Source organism: Cetorhinus maximus, chromosome 2 (assembly GCF_964194155.1).
Source record: "Cetorhinus maximus chromosome 2, sCetMax3.hap1.1, whole genome shotgun sequence".
Classification (NCBI taxonomy): Eukaryota; Metazoa; Chordata; class Chondrichthyes; order Lamniformes; family Cetorhinidae; genus Cetorhinus; species Cetorhinus maximus.
The window spans coordinates 57,620,624-57,635,578 of NC_135880.1; the positions used below are offsets into that span (position 1 = coordinate 57,620,624).

The 14,955-nt window shown below is 42.9% G+C and overlaps 1 protein-coding gene across 1 annotated transcript in view; it reads left to right on the forward strand.

The window, feature by feature from the left end:
* Window positions 1–14,955, forward strand: part of adgrv1 (adhesion G protein-coupled receptor V1) — a 735,500-nt gene that overhangs the window by 164,237 nt on the left and 556,308 nt on the right. Inside the window, exons 26-27 of the mRNA XM_078557559.1 lie at window positions 7,528–7,667; window positions 7,895–8,501. Of these exons, the coding sequence (XP_078413685.1) occupies window positions 7,528–7,667; window positions 7,895–8,501 (747 nt within the window). The remainder of the gene's footprint in view (window positions 1–7,527; window positions 7,668–7,894; window positions 8,502–14,955) is intronic.

Here is a 14,955-nt window from a genome sequence, read left to right on the forward strand (position 1 = left end):
CTGCAGGAGAATATGGATTGGGGCCTGAATATTAAGGGGTATAGGACATTTAGGAAGGACAGGAAGTGAGGAAAAGGTGGAGGGGTGGCTCTGTTAGTTAATTATCATGACGTGGCAGATGATGTGTGCCAGGCGTATCAACCTGGCCAGGCTATCACTATGGGGTTTTGCAATTTGTATTTATTATGAGAAGGTTTGTGCACTGAATTCAGAAGTAATGAGTCCACTAACACCTTTAGAAATTTGAAAAATTAAATTAAAACATTTATTAACAAAATAAAAGATTTCAAGCACATAGGTAAGATTACAGCTACTTAATACTATAACAAACCCCAACATTCCTAATTAGCCTGACTCCCAATTACACACTCTCTTTAAGGCAACAGTCCAAAATAGATTTTACATTTAGATAGGCAATCCTCCAAGTTTACCATAGCACCCACTCGACAGTGGAATTCCAAAGACATTTCTCCAACTTTGATTGCTGGCCAGAACAGGCTCCTGCAAAAGTGGCTGGAGACTTTTTCCCAAGGCTGTTTTATACAGTCCTTTTAGATCTTACATGGCCACCCAAAATAGCCTTCCATCTTTCTTTATATATGTTTCTCTCTCTTTAATCTATAAATTCCATTGTTCTATATGTCTTTGGAAATTTATTTTTCCCATAGTATAAAAATCTTTCATGTTGCCAATACGGTCAGTACCTTTGCGAAAAAATAAACATACTGCTTGGCATTGCTTATCTCGTAAGTTGTAAACATCCTAGCATCCCTTTGAAACCTAAACAACTTCTTCACTTACCTAAAACTTCAAATTTCCTTCACACCCTACATGCTGCCCTCAGCCATGTTTATTCATTAGCATTTCAAATGCCTTTTACACTTAACTTCTTTTGATAATTTCAACCTTGCAGTCTTTCTGACTCCAATTCAATTAAATCACACAGACAGAACCATCCAGACTCACACTCATAAACCTACTTTGTAATAAACCACAATAATATTATGAAAAATATCATACTTTCATGACATAATGATGGTATTAGCACAATAGAGAGGGATGACCTAAGTTCAGGAAGTGAATTTACAAATTAGGTTAAGAAAGAGATCAATAAAAATGCAGTGGCAAACATTTAAGGGGCTATAGAGTCATAGAGGTCTACAGCACAGTCTACGGCCCGTTGAGTCTGCACCGGTCAAACAAGTACCTAACTATTCTAATCCCATTTTCCAGCACTAGGCCCATAGCCTTGTATGCCATGGCATCGCAAGTGCACATCCAAATACTTGAGGGTTTCTGCCTCAACCACCCTTTCAGGCCGTGAGTTCCAGATTCCCACCAAACTCTGGGTGAAAAAATTCTTCCTCACATTTCCCCTAAACCTCCTGCCCCTTACCTTAAATCTATGCCCTTAGTTATTGATCCCTCCACCAAGGGGAAATGTTCCTTCCTGTCTATCCTATCTATGCCCCTGACAATTTTATACACCTCAATCATGTCCCCCCTCAATATCCTCTGCTCCAGGGAAAATAACCCCAGTCTATCCAATCTCTCCTCATAACTAAAACTCTCCAGCCCAGGCAACATCCTGGTAAATCTCCTCTGCACTCTCTCTAGTGCAATCACATCCTCCCTATAATGCAGATTCCAGAATCGCACACAATTCTCTGGCTGTGGCCTAACCAGCATTTTATACAGTTCCAGCAACCTCCCTGCTCTTAAATTCTATGCCTCGGCTAATAAAGGCAAGTATCCCATATGCCTTCTTAACCACCTTATCTACCTGTCCCGCTACCTTAAGGGACTAGTGGACATGCACACCAAGGTCCCTCTGATCCTTGGTACTTCCCAGTGTCCTACCATTCATCGTGTATTCCCGTGCCTTGTTTGTACTGCCCAAGTGCATCACCTCACACTTATCTGGATTAAATTCCATTTGCCACTGATTAGCTCATCTGACCAGCCCACCTATATCCTCCTGTAATCTAAGGCTATCCTCCTCACTATTTACCACCCCACCAATTTTTGTGTCATCCGTGAACTTACTGATCAACCCTCCTACATTCAAGTTTAAATCGTTTATATATACCACAAACAGCAAGCGACCCAACACCGATCCCTGTGGAACCCCACTGGACACAGGCATCCAGTCACAAAAACATCCCTCGACCATCACCCTCTGCTTCCTGCCACTCAGCCAATTCTGGATCCAATTTGCCAAATTACCTTGGATCCCATAGGCTCTGACCTTCGTTATCAGTCTCCCATGCAGGACCTTATCAAAAGCCTTGCTGAAGTCTAAGTTGACTAGGTCAAATGCATTGTCCTCATCTACACACCTGGTCACCTCTTTGAAAAATTCAATCACATTGGTCAGATATGACCTCCCATTAACAAAGCCATGCTTACTGTCCTTGATTAATCCCTGCCTCTCCAAGTGTAGATTAATTCTGTCCCTCAGAATTGCTTCCAATCGTTTCCCCACCACTATTTCAGAATACTCAGAGTAGATACATTCCAGCAATAAGAAAAAGTCCGAGGGATGGACACACCATCCGTGGTTAACTAGAAAGGTTAAAGAAGTAAAGATACTTCTTTAAGTATCAAACTTAAAGAAAAGGCATATAATTGTGCAAAGTTAGGTGGAAGGCCAGAAGATTGGATAGAATATAAGGAACAGCAGAGGATGACTGAAAGATTAATAAGGAGTGAAAAATTAGAGTATGAGAGAAAGCTAGCCAGAAATATAAAAACAGATAAGTGAACCTGGAGATTGATAAAACAAGGGAATGGGCAGATGAAATGAACTGATATTTTGCATCAGTCTTTACTATAGAGGATACAACTAACATCTCAGAAGCAGCTATACATCAGAAAATGGAAGGGAGGGAAGAACTCAGGAAAATTACAATCACGAGGGAAGTGATACTGAGTAAATTGTTGGAGCTGCTGGCTGACAACTGTCTGGGTCCTGATGGACCTCATGCTCAGGTCTTAAATGAAGTGGCTAGTGAGATAGTTGATGCATTGGTTTTAATTTTCTGAAACTCCCTAGACTCAGGGAGGGTCCCATTAGATTGGAAGATACCTAATGTAACTCCATTATTCAAAAAGGGAGGGAGACAGAAAGCGGGAAACTACAGACCAGTTAGGCCTGTCATAGGAAAAATGTTAGAAGCTATTATTAAAGAAACTGTAGCAGGGCACTTGGATAAGTTCAAGGTAATCAGTCATAGCCAACATGGTTTTGTGAAAGGGATATTGTGTTTAACCAACTTATTGGAGTTCTTTGAGGAGGTAACATGTGCTGTGGATAAAGGGGAACCGGTGGATTGACTGTACTTAGATTTCCAGAAGGCATTTGATAAAGTGCCCACATCAAAGGTTATTGCGGAAAATAAAAGCTCATGGTATAGGGGGTAACATATTTGCATGGATAGAAGATTGGTTGGCTAACAGGAAGTAGAGAGTAGGCATAAATGGGTCTTTTTCAGGTTGGCAAGATGTAATGAGTGGTATGCCACAGGGATCAGTGCTGGGACCTTAACTGTTTACAATTTATATAAATTACTTGGAAGAAGGGATGGATGAGATGGTTGCCAAATTTGCTGATGACACAAAGATAGGTAGGAAAGTAAGTTGTGAAGAGGACATAAGGAGGCTACAAAAAGATATTGATAGGTTAATTGAGTGCGCAAAGATCTGGCAAATGGAGTATATTGGGGAAAATGTGAAATTGTCCATTTTGACAGGAAGAATAAAAGAGGAGCATAATATCTAAATCATGAGAGATTGCAGAGCTCAGATTCAGAGGGATCTGGGTGTCCAAATGCATGAATCACAAAACGTTAGTCTGCAGGTACAGCAAGTAATTAGGAAAGCTAATGGAATGTTATCATTTATTGCGAGGGGAATTGAATACGAAAGTAGGGAGGTTATGCTTGAGTTATACAGAGCACCAGTGAGACCACATCTGGAATACTGTGTACGGTATTGGTCACCTTATTTAAGGAAGGATATAAATGCAATGTAAGCAGTTCAGGGGTTTACCAGATTAATACCTGGAATGGGCGGGTTGTCTTATGAGGAAAGGTTGGACAGGTTAGGCTTGTATCCGCTGGAGTTTAGAAGATTGAGAGGTGACTTGATTGAAACCTTTAAGATCTTGAGAGGTCTTGACAGGGTGTATGTTGAGAGGATGTTTCCTCTTGTGGGAGAATCTAGAACTAGGGGTTACTGTTTAAAGATAAGAGATTGCCCATTTAAAATGGAGATGAGGTAAAACTTTTTCCCTCAGAGGGTTGTGAGTCTTTGGAACTCTCTTCCCGAAAAGACGGTGGAAGCAGTGTCTTTGAACATTTTTAAGGCAGAGGTGGGTAGATTCTTGGTTAGCAAGGGGATGATAGGTTATTGGGGGTAGGCGGGATGCAGATTTGAGGTTACTATGAGATCTGCCATGATCTTATTAAACGGCGGAGCAGGCTCAACAGGCTCAATGGCCTAGTGCTCTTTGTTCGCATGTTCATAGCTTATTGAATATGAAGAGAATGCCGGAGCATGCAGGAAAACATATATAGAATTTAGTAGGAAGAAATGAACAAACTTATATAGCTAAATCGTTTATGTAAAGCGGGGAGATTGACATTCAGAGATGCGAGCATGATTGCCCATCAGATGTCTTGTATTCTTTCTGGAAGTGTGATAGAGATGCTATCAGCTCTATGCAGATATTGTGTAAGCATTCAAATTTCAAATAGGATGGGCTTTATTGAAAGTTAAGGATTGTTGATGGTTGGTGGCGGGGGGGAGGTGTAGGTGGGATGGGCGATGGTGTTTTGCAGGAAAGAGGACACTCAACTTTTTGGGCATAACTTTGTCAGTGAACATGTTAATAGTTCTATTTCAGATTTTATATATATGTATATATATATATATAATATATATATATGTGTGCACTTTTAGAAGTTAAACAATATGCTTATCTAAGTGAGGGTCAGACCTATTCAGGAGAAGAAATACAGATGTCTAAATGCTGCTAAGGGGGTAGGTTTTAAAGAAATTTTGAAGATGGGGGAAATGGAGTATTTTGTTGAAGGAATTCCATAATGTTTTCAGTAGAGAATTCCAAAGCATGCAGATGAGATGGCTGATGGATCTGGCAGTGATATTAGACTGGAAGGACAGGGGTCACACAGAAGGCTAGATTTGGAAGTACAAAAGATGCAAGTAGGATGTAGGGCAGGACAATTGCACTTTGTGCTGTGAAAAAATTGGTAAGGACAGGGTGACAGGTATGGGATCTTTGGCAGAGAACAGCATGTTCCCAACAGAGTTCTGGATGAGTTGGGATTGTCACCCGGAGCTTGGGAGGAGAGTTGGAGAAATTAGAAGAACTGCAATAGTAGTTGACATTATTGAATGCCTAAAAGATTTTCATTAAATATCACAGCACTGAAGCTTTAAACAATTAACTACAATACTGCAATGATGATTCAGCTTAACTCCAAAGGGCCCAAATCTTTTGAGCAGCGGCAATGGCAATCAGATTGCTACTGCGCTCACAAATTCCCCTGACTTGACACTACTGCGCATTGCTTCAGGATCTTCCGATCCCATCTTTCACAGAAATGCGCTGTGTGCCTCAGGGAACTCAGTTGGAACGGATTAAGAGTCAGGGAAATACAGGACACGCCTACCCTGTTTTACGTTACCGAATACAGTACGATAAATTTAAATGTCCAGTTTGAATGTTAGTGAATGGGTTAGTGGGTTAGTGGATAGATGGGTTACTGGGTAGGTAGGTGATTGGGCAGGTGAGTGAGTGGATTGGTGGTTAGGGTGGGTGAGATGGGTAAGCAGGTGAGTGGGTCATGGGTCGGGGGGTAGTTGGGTGTCCAGAGGGGTAGACTGGTGGTCGGAGCCCAGGGGTAGGGTGGTGGTTGGTCAGGGAGTTAGGGGCCTAGTTTGGGGAGTTGGTTGGGGAGTTATACAGGTGTTAGACTAGGTTTTAATCTATCTAACATTTCCTGGGTAATTATCCAGGTAAATACCACGAAACTGTCCAAAGTAGAGACATTCGCATAGGGCCTCATTGGAAATTTGAACTTCCTGGGCAATTCCCACATTGGTCTGTGTGTCAAGAAAGCAGGGTCCCGACACACCAGCCTTATGCCTGGTCTGTAATGATCTGGAGACTGGAAGATTTGGCCAAATGTTTCAGTTTCTTTGTCATGTGTTACTTTTTATGCTTTCTTTTCAGAATACAGCTTTTGTTTGTGGGAGATGTATTCTATTGACTTACCTCAGCTTCTTGTGGTTTTCATTACATTAAAAACCATACTTTTTAATAAACTGCATTGTTATTGTAATACATAGTTAGTTAATACATAGAACATGGAAATACAGAACAATAATTTGAGCGTTGACCCTATAAAACCCAATTTTCCATTGATCATGTACAATATATCATGAAAACTATTTAAGCGACTTAACCTGCTTAAAAAAAAGTTGTGTATAAATTCTCCAGGATCCCCAAGGAAGATTGATTAAGTATCAAACAACTTAAAACTTTACTATGAGCCTTCGAACTTCCTTATGCTTCTGTGTGATAATAGAAAGGAGTTTAGAAAATTCATTCCTGGGAAATGGATATTACTGGCAAGGTTGGCATTTATTGTCGATCCTTAGCTGACCTGAAAAGATGGCGCTATGTTTTTTTCTGTTTTCTGTTCGTGAAATATCAAATCAATGATCTGATACCATGGAGTTGCTCAGTAGACCACTTCAGTCAGCCTTTAAGAGTCAAGTGTGTTGGTGGGGAAGCCATATATGGACCATACTGGATAAGGATGTCAGAAATACTTTCCTAAAGGATCATTTGGATTTTTAGGACAATTCACCAGCTTCATGGTCACTTTTTTCCTTATGCCTTTTGTTAACTTCCTAGATTTTTTAAAACTAAATTCAAATTCTGAAATTGACATTGTGTGATTTTAATTTTTTACTAATCCAGGCCTCTGGATTACAATATCTTCATCTGGTAAATATCTGGGACTTTCAGAAGACCTCATTGGTATTTACAATAACTCAGGCCTGTGTAAGTTTTCATCAGGCCTTATTAAAGGCTTACAGGATACAATTTCTGGAGTAGTTGAGGAGCATCCTTGATCTGAGGACTGATGGAAGACCTTTGACCTAACTGCTCATTGACTTTGCCCTCATCAAAATGTAAACGGCACTACAAACAGGACAAAAGTAGACCTCAGTTCAGCCTTGAATTCCTGTCTCCAAAGACAAGATCTTCTTTTCCTTACAGCCATAGAAATGTTAGGCTCAGTGCCTTAACCAATGGCATTAATCACACTTGTAAAAATAAAAATACAAGGTTATGTATTTAAAAAAAACTGTTTTATACACTCTTCCTGTGAAAGTTATTTAATAAATATCAGTTGTTTTTTCAGATAACATAAACAGTCCAAAGTGGTGAAAAGATTAAAGTGCCACTTTTTCAATTAATTTGATTTGCAGCCAGCCTTGGGATAGCATCTGAAATCATAGTGATTATTGATGCCTCTGATGATGCCTATGGAGTGTTCCAATTCAGCAATGACTCTTTGCATTTGAATGGTACAGAACCTGAAGGGGGTCATGACATTGTTTTATTACAGGTCAGTAATTTGTCTTGCCTATTATCAGACATTTTATCTGGGATGGAAAATAGAAATTTTGCTGAAAAACAAAAATTTGTTGGTGGGAAAGATGCTTAGTTTGTCATGTTAAATTTGAGAATATATTGTAGTGCCCTTACATTGTGGAACCGATTGGTAGTATTCTAAAATTGACAACCTGCATTATACAATTTACAAGATTAATAATAAGTTGTTTGAATTTTTAGGTTGCACGAGCTGGTGGTGCCCTGTCCCAGGCTACTTTATTTTGGGATGTTGTCTCTGATCCTTACAATAATTTGATTAATACCCATGGCAATATCACATTCGAAACAGGACAATCTCTGGCCAGCATTGTCCTGCAGGTGGCTTCAGATGAAGTTCCAGAATTGGATGAAGAGTTTCTGATTTACATGAGTAATGTTTCAAAAGGTCGCCTGGGAAGTCTAACAAATGCTACCTTGACAGTTCTAGCTAATGATGACCCCTATGGTGTGTTCATCTTTTCGGAAAGAAGTCGACCAGTCAGAGTTGAAGAGGAAGACCAGAATGTGACACTGACAGTTGAGAGGTTAAATGGATTCATGGGTATTGCCATAGTCACGTACTCAACTGTGGATGACATAAAGACAACTGATCTGCCATATTTCATTGCTAGGGGAACAGAAGAAAGTGATTATCTTGCCATATCTGGGTCAGTAATTTTTGAAGCCAATCAAACAGAAGTTAATGTAACCATTCCCATACTGGATGATGTAGAACCTGAGCGGCCAGAGTCTGTATTTGTCCAGTTGCATAATGTTGTGCTGCTGAAAGGGGAGCAGGACAGACCAAGTGAGTAAACCAAAATGGTTGATTAGGTTTTTACGAGCGGAAACAGTTTCTCCCTATCTACTCTGCCCAGACCCCTCTTTGATCTTGAAAACTTCTATCAAGTCTCATCTCCTCTCTAAGGAAAACAGTCCCAACTTCTCCAGTCTTCCCTCATAACCGAGGTGTCTCATCCCTGGAACCATTCTCGTAAACCTCCTCTACACTCTCTCCAATGCGTTCACACCCTTCCTACAGTGTGGCACCCAGAACTGTACACAATACTCCAGCTGAGGTCTAACCAGTGTCTTATATAAGTTCATCATAACCTCCCTGCCCTTTTACTCTATGCCCTTATTAATGAAGCCTAGAATATTGTATGCTTTAGAAACAGCTCTCTATCTGTCCTGCCACCTTTAATGACTTATGTGCATATAAACCCAGGTCTCTCTGCTCCTGCATACCCTTTAGAATGGTACCCTTTATTTTATACTGTCTCTCCATGTTCTTTGTACCAAAGTTTATCACCTCACACTTCTCCGCATTGAATTTCATCTGCCATCTATCTGTCCACTTCACCAATGTGTCAGTGCTCTTTTGAAGTTCTACACTGTCCTCCTCAAAGTTTTGTGTTATCTGCAAACTTTGAAATTGTCCCCTCCAAGGGTCCCAATACCGACCCCTGGGGAACTCCACTACAAACCTTCTTACAGCACAAAAAATACCCATTAACCATTACTCTTTGTTCCCTATCCCTCAGCCAATTTTGTATCCACATTGCTACTGTCCCTTTTATTCCATGACCTGTAACTTTCCTCACAAGTCTGTTGTATGGTACTGTATCTTTTAGAAGTCCATATATACCACACCAATGGCCTTGCCCTCATCAACCATCTGTTACCTCTTCAAAAAACTCCAGCATGTTAGTTAGACACAATTTTCCTTTAACAAATCAATGCTGACTCTTCCAAATCAACCCATATTTTTCCATGTGACAATTAATTCTATCCTGCATAATTGTTTCTAGAAGTTTCCCACCTGAAGCTGACTGGTCTGTAATTGCAGGGCAGATCTTTACAATCTTTTTTGAACAAGGGCATAATGTTTGCAATTCTCCAGTTCTCTGCTACCTCCCCCAAATCCAGGGAACATTGAAAGATTATTGCCAGTGCCTCTGCATTTTCTACTCTCAGTTCCTTCAATAATCTTGGATGCATCTCATCCGGTCCCGGTGCCTTATCAACTTTAAGTACCGACAGCTTATCCAATACCTACTCTTTATCAATTTTAAATCCTTCTAGTGACTGAGTTTCCTTCTCTCCATGGCCTGGGCAGCATCTATCTCATAGATAAAGACAGATGCAAAGTATTCATTTAATACCTCAGCCATGCCTCTTGCCTCTACATGTAAACCCCCTTTTTGGTCCCTAATAGGCCCTTCTCCTTTCACCACCCTTTTCCTATTGATGTGCTTATAGAATACTTTGGGATTTTTTTTAATGTTAGAACCATAGAACACTACAGCACAGAAAAACAGGCCATTCGGCCCTTCTAGTCTGTACCGAAATATTATTCCGCTAGTCCCATTGACCTGCACCCAGTCCATAACCCTCTAGACCTCTCCCATCCATGTATCTATCCAATTTATTCTTGAGCCCGCATTTACCACGTCAGATGGCAGTTCGTTCCACACTCCCACCACTCTCTGAGTGAAGAAGTTCCCCCTAATGTTCCCCCTAAACCTTTCCCCTTTCACCCTACAGCCATGTGCTCTCGTGTTTATCTCTCCTAATCTAAGTGGAAAGAGCCTACTCGCATTTACTCTGTCTATACCCCTCATAATTTTGTACACTTCTATCAAATCTCCCCTCATTCTTCTACGCTCCAAGGAATAAAGTCCTAACCTGTTTAATCTTTCCCTGTAACTCAACTCCTGAAGACCCGGCAACATCCTAGTAAATCTTCTCTGCACTCTTTCAATCTTACTGATATTCTTCCTGTAGTTAGGCGACCAGAACTGCACACAATACTCCAAAGTTGGCCTCACCAATGTCTTATACAACCTCACCATAACATCCCAACTCCTATACTCAATACTTTGATTTATGAAGGCCAGTATGCCAAAAGCTTTCTTTACAACCCTGTCTACCTGTGACGCCACTTTCAGGGAATTATGTATCTGAACTCCCAGATCCCTTTGTTCCTCTGCACTCCTCAGTGCCCTACCATTGACTGTGTATGTCCTACCTTGGTTTGTCCTTCCAAAATGCAACACCTCACACTTTTCTGCATTAAATTCCATCTGCCATTTTCTGGCCCATTTTTCCAGTTGGTCCAGATCCCTCTACAAGCTTTGAAAGCCTTCCTCGCTGTCCACAACGCCTCCAATCTTAGTGTCATCAGCAAACTTGCTGATCCAATTTACCACATTATCATCCAGATCATTGATATGGACAACAAACAACAATGGTCCCAGCACAGATCCTTGAGACACACCACTAGTCACAGGCCTCCAGTCTGAGAAGCAATCATCCACTACCACTCTCTGTCTTCTCCCACACAGCCAATTTCGAATCCAGTTTACAACCTCTCTATGGATACCAAGTGTCTGAACCTTCTGAACTAACCTCCTATGTGGGACCTTGTCAAAGGCCTTACTAAAGTCCATGTAGACAACATCCACAGCCTTTCCTTCATCTACTTTCTTAGTAACCTCCTCGAAAAACTCTACAACGTTCGTTAAACACGACTTACCACGCACAAAGCCATGCCCACTATCCTTAATCAGCCCTTGGCTGTCCAAATAATTGTATATCCGATCTCTCAGAACACCTTCCAATAATTTACCTACTACTGACATCAGACTCATTGGCCTGTAATTACCTGGTTTACTTTTGGAGCCTTTTTTAAACAACGGAACAACATAAACTACCCTCCAATCCTCTGGCAACTCACCCGTGGCTAAGGATATTTTAAATATTTCTGCCAGGGCCCCTGCAATTTCTACACTAGTCTCCCTCAAGGTCCGAGGGAATATCATGTCAGGCCCGGGGGATTTATCTACCTTTATTCGCTGTAAGGCAGCAAGCAACTCCTCCTCTTTAATCTCTATATGTTCCATGACACTACTGCTTGTTTCCCTTCCTTCCTTATACACTATGCCAGTTTCCTGAGTAAATACTGATGCAAAAAAACTGTTTAAGATCTCCCCCATCTCGTGAGGCTCCACACATAGACGACCACTCTGATCTTCAAGGGGACCAGTTGTGTCCCTTATTATCCTTTTACTCTTAATATACTTGTAGAAACCCTTCGGGTTTACCTTCACATTATCTGCCAAAGCAACCTCATGTCTTCTTTTTGCCTTCCTGATTTCCTTCTTTAGTATTTTCTTACATTTTCTATACTCTACAAGTACCTCATTTGCTCCTTGTTGCCTATACCTGGTATACACCTCTCTCTTCTTCTTAACCGGATTGCCAATATCCCTTGAAAACCAAGGTTCCCTATGCCTGTTAACTTTGCCTTTAATCCTGACAGGAACATGCAAACTCTGCACTCTCAAAATTTCACCTTTGAATGCCTTCCACTTACTGAACACATCCTTGCCAGAAAACAACTTATCCCAATCCACTCTTCCTAGATCCTTTCTCATTTCCACAAAATTGGCCTTTCTCCAATTTAGAATCTCTACTCGAGGACCAGACCTATCCTTATCCTTAATTAACTTAAAACTAATGACATTGTGGTCACTGGACCCAAAATGTTCGCCTACACATACTTCTGGTCGTGCTCGGACCCGATGTCATTTTAGGTCTCGAGGTGGCCCAGGTGCGCGGTGGTCTTCCACATTGGCCCCAAGCCCCGAACCCTCCCTCGGGTGCCGGTGCCCCGCAATAATATGAGCCGCCTCGGGGACATGCCCTCCGTGCCATTTGGCACGGCGCGGAGGAGTTTTCTGTACGGACTGCTGCTGCACACCTTCCTTTTTCTCGCCCTCGTCCGCCGCCCGGACACGCCCTGGCGTGCCTTGTTGCCGTCTGGCAGCGGAGGCCCCCGATGGGAGGCCCTCTATGGAGGTGTCCTCCCTCTTTCTATTGGGGACCTGGGTTGGAGGGTGTTGCATGCAGCAGTCCCCTACAATAGGAGGATGTTTAGGTTCACGGACTCCCAGGACATTTGCCCTTTTTGCGGTCTTGTGGAGTCCGTGGACCATGCATATATAGGATGTCTTAGGCTGCACTCCCTTTTTAGTTATTTAAAAAATCTTTTGTTACTATTTTGTTTGCACTTCAGTCCCACGCTCCTGATCTACGGACACCCGGTGCGGAAGGGGGTTGGGAAGGAGGAGGACCTCCTCGTGAACCTGCTCCTGGGCCTGGCCAAGTTGGCCATCAACAGGTCCAGGCAGCGGGCGATCGACAGGGGAGTCCCGCCCGATTGTTTGTCCCTCTTCTGCGGCTACGTTCGCGGCCGGATGTCCCTGGAAAGGGAGCACGCGGTGTCTGCCGGCACCATCGAGGCCTTCCGTGCCCGGTGGGCACCGCGGGGACTGGGGTGTTTTGTTGACCCCTTTAATCACATTTTGGTTTAATGTTTGTAAGTTTCCTTTAAACTTTGTCCTTGGTTTTACAGCTGACCTGACTTAGGGGCTGTGCTTAATTTCTCCCTTGTTATTGTTAATTTAGTTAATTGTTTTGACTCGAAAAGAGTTACTTCTGTCACCTGACCTGTCTGGTTCCCTAATAGGAGATCAAGTATTGCATCCTCTCTCGTTGGTGCCTCTATATATTGATTTAGAAAACTTTCCTGAACACATTTGACAAACTCCAAGCCATCCAGCCCTTTTACAGTATGGGAGTCCCAGTTAATATGTGGAAAGTTAAAATCTCCTACTATCACAACTTTCTGTTTCTTACATCGGTCTGCTATTTCTCTACAGATTTTCTCCTCCAATTCTCTTTGACTATTGGGCAGTCTATAATATAACCCTATTAGTGTGGTCACACCTTTCCCGTTCCTCAGCTCCATCCATATAGCCTCTGTAGAGGAGCCCTCCGGGCTGTCCTGTCTACGCACAGCTGTGATATTTTCCCTGACTAGTAATGCCACACCTCCCCCTTTCATCCCTCCCCCTCTATCACGTCTGAAACAATGGAACCCCGGAACATTGAGCTGCCAGTCCTGCCCCTCCTGCAACCAAGTCTCACTAATTGCAATAATATCGTAATCTCACGTGCCAACCCATGCCCTAAGCTTATCTGCCTTTCCGACAATACTCCTTGCATTGAAATAGATGCACCTGAGAACATTTCTATCACGTACAAACCTTTGATTTCTGTCTATACATGTATTCCTCGCTTGACCTTTATCCTCCTCCACCTCACTATCTGCTCTTACACTCTGGTTCCCCTCCCCCTGCAAATCTAGTTTAAACCCCCCCGGAGCAGCACTAGCAAACCTACCTGCAAGGATGTTAGTCCCCCTCCAGTTCAGGTGCAAACCGTCCCGTCAGAACAGGTCCCACCTTCCCTGGAACAGAGCCCAATTGTCCAGAAACATGAAGCCCTCCCTCCTGCACCATCTCCTTAGCCACGTATTTAGCTGCATTATCTTCCTATTTCTAGCCTCACTAGCACGTGGCACGGGTAGCACTCCTGAGATCGTAACCCTGGAGGTCCTGTCCTTCAACTTTGCACCTAACTCCCTAAACTCTCTTTGCAGGACCACCTCCTCCTTCCTATCCACGTCATTGGTCCCTACATGGACCACGATATCTGGCTGCTCACCCTCCCTCCTGAGAATACTGAGAACTCGATCCGAGATATCACGGACCCTGGCACCAGGGAGGCAACAGACCATCCAGGATTCTCGATCTCTCCCACAGAACCTCTTATCTGTCCCCCTAACTATCGAATCCCCTATCACTACTGCTCTCCTCTTTTCCCTCCTTCCTTTCTGAGCTGAGGGTCCAGTCTCGGTGCCAGAGACGCGACCACTACAACTTGTCCCTGGTAGGTCGTCCCCACCAACAGTATCCAAAACGGTATACCTATTGTTCATGGGAACGTCCACAGGGGTGCTCTGCTCTTTCTGTCTATTCCCCTTCCCTCTCCTGACAGTCACCCAGCTACCTGCCTCCTGACTTTTAGGGGTGACTGTCTCCCTGAAACTCCTGTCTATTACTGCCTCTGCCTCCCGTATGATCCGAAGTTCATCCAGCTCCAGTTCCCTAACTCGGTTTGTCAGGAGCTGTAGCTGGATGCATCTTTTGCAGGTGTAGTCACCAGGGACAATTGTGCTGTCCCAGACTTCCCACATGCTGCATTCGGAGCACTCGACTGCCCTAACTGCTGCCTCCATTACCTACTCCTAATTTAATTAAAGGAACTTACGCGGCCTTACCTCACTGGGAGCAAGCTTGTCATCAGCCTCTGCTCGCCGAAGACTCACGAGCCAAAGCCTCAAAGCTCCACTC